Raw genomic sequence first — 14,599 nt, 5'->3', positions numbered from 1 at the left:
GACAGCTTTCTTATTCTGTGGCATTTGACCCCAAACACAAACTCGCAGGCCCCACATCCTGATCGAGAGCTGTTGGGGTAAGGCATGACTAGTGAATTTTTAAAAACCTTCTCTGGTAATTCTGGCTCACATCCTTAATAAACAGCTCCTGCTTTAGATTAGAAAAACCATTCAGGAATTTTTACTAGATGACTGACATGATGAGACTTAACTTTAAAAGTCTCTGATAGCTAGATGAAGAGAATTGGAAGCAGGCAGAACAAGGGACAGAACTTGTTTTTCAGTAGGGCGCTATGGTTGAGCCACCTGTGGAGCTATTAGAGTATGTACAGACCCAGGTTTCATCTGCCCTTGCAGACTGTGAACCCATAGGTCCAGAGCTGTACCTTGTAATCCTGTGCTTTTCAAAAGCACCACATGTAATTCTGAGGTTTAACTGTGGTAAGAATCGTGTCCCTAGACATGAGTTTCAAAATCACAGGAACAATGACCTGTCATTGTCTTACACAGAAGCCCTCTGCCCTCCTCAGTGAAGGCCACTCAGGATGGTGACGTGTGAGGCGCAGCGGGGCAGCACAGCTCAAATGTACCAGTGGCTGCTGAGGTCTCCTCCCACGGTGCTGTGCCATAGCACACCTTGCCTTCTGAGGAGATTTCCTAAATTAGCACGCTCGTTTCCCAGGTCATCCCATTCCCTGTCATAGAAGAACCATTTGCTTCTAGCTTCCTGCTTGCAAGATGCTCAAAACTGAATTTATAGGAAGGGTGGATCTATAAACCTTTGGTGATCTCTGGCACTGCCCCTTTGCTACTAGTCTTACCTTCTCCACGTGGCAACTACTGTCTGAATCGTTTACTTCTAGGCAATGTGATCAAGCTGGAAGAGCAGAAGTCAGACCTGGAACGGCAGCTGAAGACCCTGACAAAGCAAATAAAGGTATATGGGGTGCAGCTATGGTAGGTCTTTTATAATTTCACTGTACATATTCCCATCTCAGCTCCGGAGAAATAGGAATAACACCAATTGCTATCTCCAGGTTGCTTTCTCATGAATGTGTTCCCCTGGTGCGACCCCAAACATATATTCTTGTTGTCCAGAAATAAAAGTAAAGCAGCTGTTGTTCAGTCATAGGATAGAGAACTCTCCCAGGATGGTGAAATTTCCACTTGTGTCTCTTCCTAGTAGCAAGACGCCATTTAAAGTGGCTCCTGCTGGGCCTCACTGCTGGCCATTGTTTCTCAGGGACTGATAAGGGAATTCTGCAACCTATGTATAGATGAGCCCTCAGCAGGCATATGACACAGTTATGGACTCTGGTATTTTCAGGAGGAGACTGAGGAATGGAGGCGGTTCCAGGCAGACCTGCAGACAGCAGTGGTGGTGGCCAATGACATCAAATGTGAGGCTCAGCAGGAGCTACGCACTGTGAAGAGGAGGCTGTTGGAGGAGGAGGAGAAGAATGCCAGGCTACAGAAGGAGCTGGGGGACATGCAGGGCCACAGCAGGTGGGTCACAGGCAGAGTCATGAGTCTAACAGGCGGGCACCCAGGCTTGGCTTCTCGCTTAATCACTCTGCATGGGCTGTGTCTTAGAGGGCAGGGACACTTTTATGTCTCTCTGTCGCAGGCTCTGTTACTTCTTTTCTAAAACTAATACCTAATCACCACAACACAACTCAGAACATTCCACTCAGGGCTCAGTCACGGCCATTCTGTAGCATAAAGTTTTGGAAAAGTCTCTTTACTTACATGTATAGAAAAAGCTCTAGCTAAACATCCTTGTAGCTCTAAAGAATTGAAGTAATATCTAGAAAGCCCATTAAATCACAGTACTTACTAGTATGGAGAATACATTCTGAAAGGCTAATTGCTTAGTTCTTCTGTAGCGGGAAGAACTGGACTCAAGGGAAATTGCCACCAGATAAAGGGCTCATTCCTGCTGGCCTAAGAACATGCTTCCGTACTGACAACTCCCAAGGACTTGACACCATCTACTTTATAAAGTGTGCATGTAAAAACAGATATCTAGCTAATGCCTGCCTTTCCCTTCTGTTGTTAGGGCAGGGACCCAAAGTCTCTACTGATCACCCACATTTAAGAGGAGGGTATTGCTAAAGCAAGCTCAAAGTGAATTGTTATTTAAAATTTAAGTAGCCTTTACAGAGAAGACTACAATGTAAGCAATATTTTAAACTTTCACTAGTGCACTATTATCTTTCCCTTGACAGGAATCAGTGTCTATCTTTGAAATTTTTGGATGTCAGAGAACTTTTTTGAATTTTTGGATGACTTTCAAATATGAAATACAGTCTTTTAAAATCAGACTTAGTGACCCCTGTATGTTAATCTGTACAGCTCACCCTAATCTTTATATGTTTCTAGGATCAGAAGGGTTGTTCATTGGCTTGGTACTGGACCTTGGGATCTGATGTTCTATGATCATGATTTCATGATATTGGGGAGAATAAATTTCTTCTCAAAATTGTTTTGATTTTCACATCAGACTTACTTCAGTTAACTCCATGTTCCTTTGTTTATGACTTTTATATAAAACGAACTCTAGAAATGGATTAATATTGCCAGTTCCGTAGTTCATTCTTTAAAAAATCAAGATCATTAATTTAGAGTCATAATCCTAGCCTCTGGTCAACAAAGGGTGTCAGTTCTAAATGAAGGCAGGAGAATTGGAGAACAGGGTATCATACTGCTTCTGAGATGACTGTGAGGTCATTCTCGTTTGCTTTTGTGTTTGCTTTTGTCCACTTGTCTTGCTTCTTTCTTGTATGTCTTTGGAAAAAGAACAAGTCATAGTTTGCTTTGCTTCCCATATAGTTATTTTAAAGAGAAGTAGTATAGATAAGTTTTTGTGGTATCCCTAAATAGGTTATTGGATGAGATACTGTATTTCTTACGTAAATTCTAAGATGCAGACTTCAGCTCTACTGTAATAGGAAATCTCAACATGGATCTTGATAGTTTAGGGCTCTCTATATTATATCCTCACTTTCAAATATAGGATCACTGAAAAAAACATCAGCACAGAAGGTTTCTCTTTAGATTCTCTAGTGAATTTTTAAACCCTCCTCCCAAATCTAGCTGTTTAACTCTTTGTCACAAAATCTTTCAAAATTTTAGAATTGATACAAATCAGAACATGGCACATTTCTGAAAACCATTAGACATGACTGTGGCAGGACATCAGATAATTGCTGTCCTGATTTTGTCCTTCTCTGCAAGTTACCCCTCTAAAGTGTTGACTATTTGAAAATTACCCCTGACGGCCTAGCTGCCTCCTGAACCTACCACATGAGCAAGAGTGGAAACCAACTCCCACCCTCAAAGTTCTGCAGCAACCTAGTAGTTCCATCGTGGCTGAACGAGTTCTTGACTGACTCGATTTGCTGCTTGACAGTCATCTCGTAAGAACTCAAAAGTCATTCTTGGTTCAGCCACAGCCAAAGAACTTACAGCACCTTCTCTGATGAGGTCTTCTGAGCACGACTGAGAGAAGGTAAGAGCATCTGAAAAGCACCTTGACGTTGCCATGGGTTAACTGTTCCATATTCTCATTTTGTGTAGATGGGCATTTCATGGAATTGTTAGGCTGATAGATGCCTCCTACCAGGGCCCAAAATGAAGGGCCCTGGTAGGAGTGTAATTCACATTTGTTACTAAGAACTTAATGACCAGAACCAAGTGTGATATTATTTAACTCAGTGGTCTCCAGGCTTATTATATCCTCAAGGATTTAAAAATTTTATTTCTTCTGGGATTTTATTTCTTCTGTGTTGCCCAGGCTGGTCATAAATTCAGCTGATTCTCCTTCCTCTACAACCCAAGTAGTTGGGGCTGCAGGTATGTACCACCATGCCTGTATGATATTTTTATTTTAGATTAAGGAGAATTGATGAAAGCTGATGTGGTGGCACATGTCTATAATCTCAACACTCATGAGGCTGAGCCAGGAGGATCACCATGGGTTCAAGGCCAGCCTGCTGCATAGCAAGACCCTGACTCAAAAAACAAAACAAACCAAAAAAGATAATTGATGTTACTGTATATAGAGAAGTAAAGCTTTAGATTAATTCTTGCTGTCATCCTGCAGTGTCCCTGCCCCAGACCTGGCTCTATCCTCTGTTAAATGAAGAGCTATGAGTTTGTGGTGTTTCAAGGTCCCTTTAAGTCATGCTGTTCTGATACTAGTTGGTCACTGGTCCATTCTCTAATGGGAGAGTCAGAAACCCAACCCTGCCATCTAGTTGGTGTAATGTTTTGAGTTTCAAGAATAGATGTAATAATATCTCTGATTTTTTTTTTTGGACCTCATGAGGTCCTGCTTGCTAGGCAGGTGCTTATGCCACTGAACTAAACCCCCAGCCTGGTGTCTTTGAATTTTAACTGTGGCTTGTTGGCCTGAGCTTTCCCAGAAGTTTAAAAAACTAATGTGTGTGTGGGTTGTTATTTTATGGACCTAGATGTATAAATTAATGCACAAAAGGATAATGAATACTTTCTCAACCCTGGCTTTTTCTCCTCATTTTGAATAAGAGGAAAATGTTGAAAGCCATTTATTGAGACTGAAACACCATTTCTAAGACTGGCATTGGTAGCTCAGTGGTAGCATTTGCCTAGCATTTTCAAGGCCGTGGATTAAGTCCAGCACCAGGGAACAAAAAGAATGAATGCATGAGTGAGTGAAAGAAAGAAAGAAGAAAAGAAAAAAAAAAGAGCTATTAGACCTGGGGCCTAGAAGATATAGAGAACACACAGGCAACTCAGTGTGATGACTCCGCAGGACATGTGGAACCTTTATATTGAAAGAGATTGATGAGCGGTACATGAAACAGACTTTGCAAACAGTGGCAAGGAGTGATGTGTGCATTATTTTCCTAGTTCTATAGCATTAAATGCCATTGGTTTTAGGGTGATTTGCTTTCTCATGTTACACCAACTAACATCCATGGAAGACACCTTAAAAAGGAAAGATCATTGAAAACACTTCACATTTTTTCTTGCATTAGTATTCAAGATAGAATATTTCAGATTTACAGATGTTCAGCCTGTACTGCCTAACAGTTTTGCATTGTTCCTGCTGAGGTAAGCAGCATGGTACCCTGTCACACAGACTGCAGGAGCTGGCTTTTAACTCACGCATGCACATCCATGTCATGCGCTAATGTCCCTCATGTGTGCCTATGTGCCTTCTGTGTTGTTCTTAGAATGCTAATGTTTCACAACTGCTCAGCAAGTGTTCCATAGCTGCTGCAAAAAGGGAGGTGTGTAAGTTGCAAATATGTATATATCCTTGGGGTTACTAAGATGTCTTTCCCAACTCCCTGTGATGCCAAATCCCCAACCCTGGTTGAGGGGCCAACTCCCATAGGGATTCCTAAGCAGTTTCAGAATAGACCTTGCCTTAGCACTTAACCATCAGGGCCTCTGGCATTTCATTTAAGGTAGAAATCCTCTTACTCAAGCAAGCATAATTGATTCATTAATCTACTATTTTTAATGGTTTAAATTAATATATATCTATGACATTAAACATAGCATTTATAAATTTTTTTCCCCTAATACTGGGGATGGAATCCAGGACTTTATGCGTGCTGGGCACTATTTCTACCTCTAAGCTGCATCCCTGACCTAGTCTATAACTCTAAAGGGATATGCCTTGTTTCGTTTTGTTTTTTTGTTTTTTGTTTTTGTTTTTTTTTTTTGACCAGGGATTGAATCCAGGGCCTTGGACCTTCTAGACATGCTTTATACCACTGTGGTCCATCCCCAGCCCCATTATTAGATTTTTATCCTTGTCATTTTGGGAGAATGGAGAGTTTGGCCTGGATGGTAGAGAAAAACACAAAACTCTCTATAAAAGACAGGAAGCCTGTGTGCATCCTGGAAGTCTCTCCTTTACCAGTACAGTTGGCGAAGTTCTGGTAGAAGGAGCCTAGAAATGGCATTTGGAATTTGCACATTTTCTGTCTGGAAACCTTTGACTTTGAAACATTTGTAATGGTGGGAATGAAGACCTGTTAACTCTATCCTGGCTAGTAGCTTTTCCTGGTGGGACAGTACAAGTTGTCAGTTCTTGTATTGTAATCAAAAATCTTGTTGCCTTATGTAACTCCTTTACCAGCCTTCCCTCCCATTTCTATCTTCACAGCTCCGTGGTCTCTGTCAGCTAGCAGAGCTTTTGGTGGAAGAAACACAGCCCAGCCCTTGCCATGATTGGAAACTACAGCCATTTCTATATGAAAGGGGGATCTGTAGAGGAGAAATTACCATTTTATATAGAGACCAGTTGTCTCCTTTACCAGTCACTGTTCCAAACAGTACTACATTGCAATCAAGTCTCTTTACTTTTTCCTACATTTTCAGAATCAACTCATGCATGATCAGAGATGAACCTTCCCTCTTTTTTTCCCTCTCCTTAAGAAGAGTCAGCAATATCTATTTTTGAAGAATAAAATGAAGTTCTGGAAAGACAAATATAAATCTTGTGAAAAAATATTTCATATATTCTTAGAGAATAGTAGCTTAGCAAGCTCTAATTGGTGGTGAATGCAGCCCTTGCATAGGTTCTGCTTTTTTGGTATTTATTTTCATGCTGCTTTTTTGAACATAGGACTTGGTAATTTTGGAATTGACACTACTTAAGGCAAAATAAGAAACCATCTGCATGATGCCTTATCCTGCAGAATTTAGAAAGTTCTTCTCTCTTATATCAAGTCTTGACTGGGCCTGTGCAAGCTGAGGTCCCACTTTATTACCTCATTTGAAACACACTGCCACTAGCGTTGGTTTGATTTCCAGAACCTTTGTTGGGCTAAACATAAATAGACGTTTGCTCGAGAATTTAAAAAATGTAGTTAAGTGGGGCTTTAGCTCAGCGGTATAAATGCTTGCCTGGCAAGCATGAGGTCGTGAGTTCAATCCCCAGTACCCCCCACCACCACCAAAAAAAAGTAGTTAGCCAGCTGAGTATACACAGTGACAGTGCTAACGGAAACCTATCTGAAATCTAATGAAGGACAACTACAACAAAAGCCTCATGAATAAAACTTACCTTGGAAACTTAAAAGACTTTTAATGCAGCAGGGCACAACTCAGAGTGATCCAGAATTCAAAGGCTGACTTTAATTTATGAGTATTACATACAGTTTTGAAGATCTATACCCAATTCAGCTAATTCTACCAGTGAAAAACCTGCTATACTGTCATGTGAGGAATATTTTGCAGTATATATGGCACAGGGTTGTTAACTACATAAATAAAAAGGAAAATTAGGATTAAGAGTGCTCTTTAAACTCAGGAAGACATGAAATTGGAGCACACAGGATCACCAGAAAAATTTAGCTTGGTGTGAGAAAGAGACATTGATGCCTTCTTTATAAAGATAATTAGATACTCCCTGGTATTATCCTCATGTCCTGGGAGATCTTTTCCTCGGTTGAAAGTTCTTCATATTATTTAAAATGCACTTGCTAGGTGTTTTCTAATGTAGACAATAAGAAAAATACAACCTCAACTTAAGATGCACAGCTGTGTTAACCCTCATCGTTTGATCTGTCTTCACTCTGGGTATTGTTGAATATTTTTTATGTAAGCATTTATGAAGTGCTAAATAAATATGTTATTATTTAGAAGAGTGTGTTGTTTGGTTTTTAAACACTGGCCATGTTTTGCAGGACTTTTATGTTCTTCCATTGTGAATTTGTCCTTGATACAGTTTTAGAAATTTTTTTGGAGGGCAATGCTGGAGATTAGATCTAAGGTTGTGTGCATGCCTTGGCGAGCGCTTTACCACTGGGCTATATTTCTAGTTCCTATTTTGAAAACTTTAAAGTCACATCAAATAACTAGAATTTGAAATCAAACGTACTAAATTTTAAATAGAAGTTGTAGTAAAGAGGTTGATATAGAATATAAATGTAATTGTTTAATGATTTCATTATTGGAATAGGTGATATGGAATAAAAATGCTAATTTTGCACAAAGCAAAAACCTCTAGGACATGGTGGTGAACATATAACACACATGTTGGTTGTCTTTTAAGATAGACAATGTTAGCACCAAGGATATAGATCAGCAGCATAAGCACCTGCGCCTGGCAAGCAGAAGATTGTGAATTTGATTTCAGGAAGGAAAAAAAAAAAGATGTTAATGTAGAGTTGTTTTTTTCCAAACTAAAACCTCAGTATTCAGGTTTAATTGCAGTGTTGATACTCTGTAATAAATAAGTGATTTTGGGTTGCTGCTTGGGTATAGGATCTCTAAAAGATTTACCATCTCTGTTTTAGTGTATTAGAAAACAGTAGTTTATAGAATTTGAAGTCTGGGATTGTCTGGTTTGAATTTAAAAATATAGAGGTTAGTAATGCAATTTTGGATTTTTCCTAATTTTGAAATTTTCTTAATTTTGAAACTATTTAGGTGTGTGGATCACAAAATGAAGATGTATGAAGATTTACATATTGATATAGAGAGCTATTTTTGTATCTTTATATACAAAAGAGTGTTTTATATGGTGTGCTACACTTTCATGTTCTATTTGATGTGTCATGGATGTTCTTTCAATATGTACAAATTTTAAATCATTTTGACAGCATATAGTATTCTACAGTGTATCCAAGCATATTCATATATTACCTCAATTTTTCTTCCTTTACTGATGATATAGTAATATTCCACATTCATATTGCCTTATAGAGTTGTGTTCTTATTATTGCTATTTATTTAATTAGTTGGTTTTGGTGTTGTGGATTGAACCCAGGGCCTTAAGTATGCTATGCAAACACTCTACTTCTGAACCACACTCGTAGCCCCTTTTGCTTTGTTTTTATAGGATGAGTTCCTAAAAATAGGATTAGTGCACCGGACAATATGCTTTTTGTTTGTTTGTTGGGTGTTTTTTTTTGTTTGTTTTGTTTTTTTGTTTTTTGGTACTGGGACTCAAACTCAGGACCTTGCGCTTACCAGGCATGTGCTGTGCCACTAAATCCCTGGCCCCTCATATTTTCATTTTAATAGATGTTGCTAAATTATTTACCTCTGGGTTGTGACACTACTCTTGATGGCAGTGCTCACTTCTACAAAGCTTTAGTAGCTGTGATATCTTTAGTGTTACTTTGTCAGTAGCATAAGCAAAAAAATAAAATGTCATGTCATTACCACTTAATGTGTATTTCTGCACACATATTCTTATCTGTTTACTAGCCATTTGCTTTTACAAGAATTGCTAGTCTAGGGCTGGGGATTTAGCTCAGCAGCATAAACACCTGCCTGGCAAGCACAAGGTTGTAAATTTGATCCTGGTACCAAAAAAATGAAAAAATAAAAGGAATTGCTAGTCTACCCTGAACATACCGATCTCGTCTTATAAGAATTGCTAGTTTATTAGCACTTTTGCCTGTTTTTTTCACTGAGCTGATCATTTTTTCCTTACCACTTTATGTCAGTATTTTTTGATCCCAGTGTTATGAATATTTTGCTTTTATCATGGAAATTTTTGTATTGTTACATGGAATATGTATTTTTCAGTGCTGGAGATTAAGGCATTGTGATGCTAGGCAAATGCTGTACCACTGAGCTATACTGCCAGCTTTTATAGTGTAATCCGTTTGTATTTATTTTCTTTTACTGTTTTCAGGAGCGTTTGTTTTTGTTCAAGGCTTTCCCTGTCCCAGTATTATGAAATGGTCTATTGAATTTTCTTTGTTTCACACTCATGTGCCCACATACATTCCCAAGTATTTGATCTGCCTTTGTAATGTGAGATGTGGTTCTTTCCCATCTAAGTAGAGAGCCGCTCTACTTAGGCCAGCATCATTTATTATCAATAGGTCTTCATGAGACACCTTCCAAATATACTTCTTTTCTTTTTCTTTTTAGTTCTGCTTCAGAATATTCTAATGGGATTATTATATTTGCTTGTATTATTTTTAAAATTTAGTCTTTCACTTTAAATTGTCGTCTTTTCATAGTTTATTGAATTTTACAGTAGATTAAATCAAGTGTCTGTTTCCTGTCAAAAGTTTGCAAATGTCTGTTCTCTCTTGAGTGTCATTACTCTTCTCATTTGTTGTTGTGAAATATTTTCATAGATTAGAATTTTAAAGATTTTAAAAGGTTTTTTTGTTTCTGTTTTTTAAATACCAGGGCATGTTTTCACTCATTACTGATTCTTGGCTAAATAGATCAAAGCATGTCAAGGCTGGACATTTGCCTGAGATCAGTATCTGGGTTCTGCTTAAATGTGCTCACTTTTCCTGTTTCTGCTTCAAATTTTCTGCACTGAGTTAGTGAGAAGGCTCTTTAAGGTAAATGGAAGCTCAGAGTTGAGAGGGAGCAATGCTTACCGGGAGAAACTAGAATGCAGGAGGTAGTGTCCTGCGTCTGCTTTTCTTCACCTCATCGTTCACCTTAGGCACCTTCGGAGGCTCTTCTCACTTCTCCTGTGGCTTCCGCCCTTTGCGCCAGGGATGACTAACCCCTGAGCTCTGTGGATCCTTTGAAAGGATGTGTGCATGCTCTCTGCCTTCATTCTGCTCTGGAGCTCTGGTCCTCTGAGACAGAGGGGGCCTTAGGGAGAAGAAGCCTGTCCTTCCACCCCGACCTCCCGCTTACTCTGTGTGTGCAGATATTCTTCAAAGCCTGTGCCCCATAGGTGCTGCCCTTCTCTAGTTTCCATTGCTGATGCAAGAAATGTTTGCTCTCTCTTTGATTCTTTTTTGCTGGGATTTGGAGTTTAAGATGTTTGTATTCAAGTTACTGTCTTACTCTGTGAGTGTCTGTCGTGTAGTATTGAAATTTGGAATTGAGATTCAGAAGATACTGTTTGACACCCAAGAGGCAGACTATTTCATACTTTTTCACAAGCTTCTTTTCAATTTATTTTGTGTAAAATAATAACAAGTTCCAAGAAAATTACATTCTTGGTAAGGGCATAGAATAAGCAAAGATACAGAGGCAGGACGTAAAAGGAAAAAATTCAGTAGCTCAGTGGGCAGAAGGAAGTCAAAGAAAGTAACGTGAATGATCCTGGGAGAGAGATGAAGCTGGGTTTCATTTAGCTGTCAGGAGCCCAGCAGCCCAGTCCACTTCATACATAAACATCTACCAGTTACGAAGGTAGCAGTGATACAGTGATACTTAAGTGGAGATAACCAGTGAATACTTCAAAAAATCATGTTGTAAGAGCCTCTCTGTACTTGGATCAAAATAGATAATATTATCATCCTCCCTATCTCCTGTACTGAGGCTTGAACCTAAGTCTTCTCAGATGCCAGGCAAGTGCTCTATCATTGACCTGTATCCCACCCTTTTTTGGAGACACAGGCTTGCTCAACTATGCAGGCTGTCCCTCCACTGTGGTCCTCTTGCCTCAGCCTCCCCAGTATCTGAGATTATAGGCATATAGCACCACTAATGGTATTTTGATGAAGTGAATACTGTAGAAAATCAACACCACTTGAAGACTATAATAAAAAATGAAAACAATTAAATGAAAAAAATTGGAGGAAAAATAATTACAGGCAGATATATGTTTAAATTGTAATGCATAGTTTCCTCACACTGACTCTTACTCTTGTAGCCAAGCAGCTGACTATGAATTGAAATACTATCTTTGGATAACTGAAGGCAGGAGTCCTGGAAATCGATTTTTGTAGCCCTGCTATTTTCTTGTGAAGTTTAAATTAGTCTTTGTGTTTATCAGTTAATGTTTTGAATCACAGAGAAACTTAAATAACTAAAAGGAATACCTTAACATGTAAGATCCTTTATTACTAAATTAACAAGGGATACAGTTACAGTTAATTTATAAAAATGATTTTCTTGGAGGTGCTTTGATACCAATTCAGTTTAGGGGGACAGATAGGAAGATGGTCTCCCCACTTTGTTGTTGACTTTCCTGAGAATAGCTGAAACAGAAACATATTTTTTCTGTTCAGATTGGACCTTATTTCATTCTATTTCTACATAATCATCTTTTTTTTTAAATTGAGATAAGGGTCTCACTGTGTTATCTAGGCTCGTGCTGAGCTCCTGGGCTTAGATGATCTCTCAGTCTCCCAGGTAGTTGGGGCTGTATAGTGTACCATTACACCCAGCTCACCATCTGTGTGCTATGTAACAGAAAGGAGAGGACAGAACCCAGATTCTGCTAATAAGCCTTCAAAAAAATTTTTTTAAACCCAACCACTTAGCTTTTGAAATGCCTTATAGTTTCTCCTTCTCTTTCTCTTCTTCCTCCTTTTCCTCCTTTTTTTTTGAGACAGGGTCTTGCTATGCAGTTCAGGCTCGCCTTCAGCTCACTTTGTAACCCAGCCTAGTCTTGAACTTGGAACGATCCTCCTGCCTCAGCCTCCCAAGTGGACTTCTAATTGTTTAATTTGCTGATTTTTTTCCACTTTGGAGTCAAAAGTGTAAAGCTGAGTAGTTTAAATTATGCTTCACTTAGATTTATTTTATGTTGATTACAGAGCAACAGAAAAAGAATTAAGGGCAAATTGATTCAACTGTGGAAGCTCAGGAGTAGCTAGATTAATTTCAAAAAGATCAGGAAATAAATATTTTAAACTTCCATTGACCTTACTGAAATAACTGCCAGAAATATTCTGTTTGAGCCCTTCCCATAAATTAGTCATTTTCCAAAATAGCTGAGGCAATATGATATAATAAAAAGAACAGTTATTTAGTAATCAAAAAGTTAAGAGTTCTTGTCTTGGCTTATTCACAAAGAGATTAAATAACATGTTCCCTGGATGAGGAAGCCATGCAAGAGAAGGATTGAATCAGATGGTCTGTCTTTAAAAACTGAGTTTGTGCTGGAATTTAGACACCACACAAAAAACATACCAGAAGATTTGGGTGAAAGTACAGTTCCACCACATGCAGAGTTACCATTCTTAGTCTTAGAAGGTAAACAGTGTACTAGGCAAGATTCCGGTGTATAAAATGGATTACACTTTAATTGGCTTAAGCACAAAGTTATTAAATGGATTGCAGAAGTGCTGAAGAAATAGACTGTAGCTTAAGCTTCTAGCAGTGGCTTTCTGAAGTCACAACACAGACCTGGACACCAGGAGATCTGCTGCCTCTACTATGTGAGCCTTAAAATTGAGAGGCTGCCTGCCCAATTGGAAAGCTACAACTGCAGCCACCAGCATCAGAGGCATGCTGGCTCTGCTATTGTCTGTGTCAACAAGGTGAAAGCCTTGTACCCCATTTCTCCCCATGACTCAGGTCCAACCCCAGCTCTTGGCCAGGTCTTTCTGATTGGTGCAATCTAAATCACATCTGAATTCCTACATGCAGGAGAGTCCTGAGAATCCATTCTTCCTACATCAGAGTGTGTTACATGCCAAGCAGCCAATCCCTTGCATCTGCCATATTTACCATACATGTTTAGCAAACTATTTAATAGACTAAATATGTATGATAAATAACATTTGTATTTTCTAACATTTGCAGAGTAGACAGACTCATTATTTAGAGCTAGAGTGTCACTCTATATGAGCATGTTATTGCATACTACTCCTAAGAAAACAACTCTTTTGAAAACAGAGCAGCACCTACATTATTTCCTAAAGATGCAAAGCTGGTTAGAATTTTAAATCTAAGGTTCTCCTTCCAGCTTTGTGTTTTCTCCATATCAGTTCTGTTTTACATCTGCATTTCTTCCCCTCTGCTGCCCCACCCCCATCACACACACACACACACACACACACACACACACACACACACACACGCTTTACCTTTTCAATCTGATGTGCTCTTTACTGTGCAGACCTGTGAATGAAGAGCCAGAGTCCTTGGAGGTCAACTCTGCTGGCCGGTGGCATGGTGTGTATGTCAACAGAACATCTGCTGCACCTTCGGAGTCTGCAACTACTGTTAAGTCACTGATCAAGTCATTTGACTTGGGACACCCAGGTATTTATCATTTTTTTCCATAAGCAAAACTGTGCATTCAAGTGTTGGCCTGACATTTCAAGCCCGTCTCTGCTCCACACTGGCCCCACATTGTTACAAACACAGGGATTTTTCAGTTAAGCCTCATGCAGCCACTGTGTGCAAGAGCCGGACAGAGGCTCCAGTGAGTCACAGTGGAGAATCTGACTCACGGATGATACAGATACTTTCCCCCTGCTCCCTAACTCCAGTGTCTCCCTCTTCACCGTCCTATTCTGCCTCTTGTTCCCATTGCATACAGGTAACAACTGTTTACCTTGTATCATCTCCGGAGACCGCCAGCAGTGTGCACCTTGCACACTGTTTGACCTTTGTACCTGGTCTTGTGTGTGCACTCCTGTCCTGATCTGTCACTCCTGATCTTGATGTGTTCTGTTTTTTATGGAATTATCTGTCTGATTCAGTTTCCTTTGAGTCAGGTTTATCTTACATATATAAGAAAAATGTATCCATATTTTATGTACATAGCCATAGAAGAACACACTCAGTAAACAGAAGAAACAGAATGTACATCTGTCCACAGTTTCTTTCCTTGACTATGAAAAGTATGCATTTTACTTGAAAACTACAGTAATAACTAATCCTTAAACGTATTTAGTTGTCTCTGTTAATTTGCTGCTACATT

General features: G+C 39.3%; 1 protein-coding gene across 11 annotated transcripts in view; it reads left to right on the top strand.

The window, feature by feature from the left end:
- Specc1 (sperm antigen with calponin homology and coiled-coil domains 1) overlaps positions 1-14,599 on the top strand; it is a 315,008-nt gene that overhangs the window by 199,451 nt on the left and 100,958 nt on the right. For 9 of the 11 annotated variants that reach the window (XM_063242467.1, XM_005002069.4, XM_063242468.1 and 6 more), the window contains 3 exons: positions 864-937; positions 1,328-1,506; positions 13,790-13,935. In XM_063242467.1, coding sequence (XP_063098537.1) covers positions 864-937; positions 1,328-1,506; positions 13,790-13,935 — 399 coding nt within the window. Of the gene's footprint in view, positions 1-863; positions 938-1,327; positions 1,507-3,449; positions 3,512-6,163; positions 7,647-13,789; positions 13,936-14,599 lie in introns of those variants that run through there. The other 2 variants (XM_063242470.1, XM_013148668.3) reach the window with 2 other exon arrangements.

This window comes from Cavia porcellus, unplaced genomic scaffold (genome assembly GCF_034190915.1).
Source record: "Cavia porcellus strain 051 isolate PalLab524CR breed Dunkin Hartley unplaced genomic scaffold, mCavPor4.1 scaffold_32, whole genome shotgun sequence".
Lineage (NCBI taxonomy): Eukaryota > Metazoa > Chordata > Mammalia > Rodentia > Caviidae > Cavia > Cavia porcellus.
The sequence above is the reverse complement of the archived record's forward strand: the minus strand, read 5'-3'. Positions and strand labels throughout refer to the sequence as shown.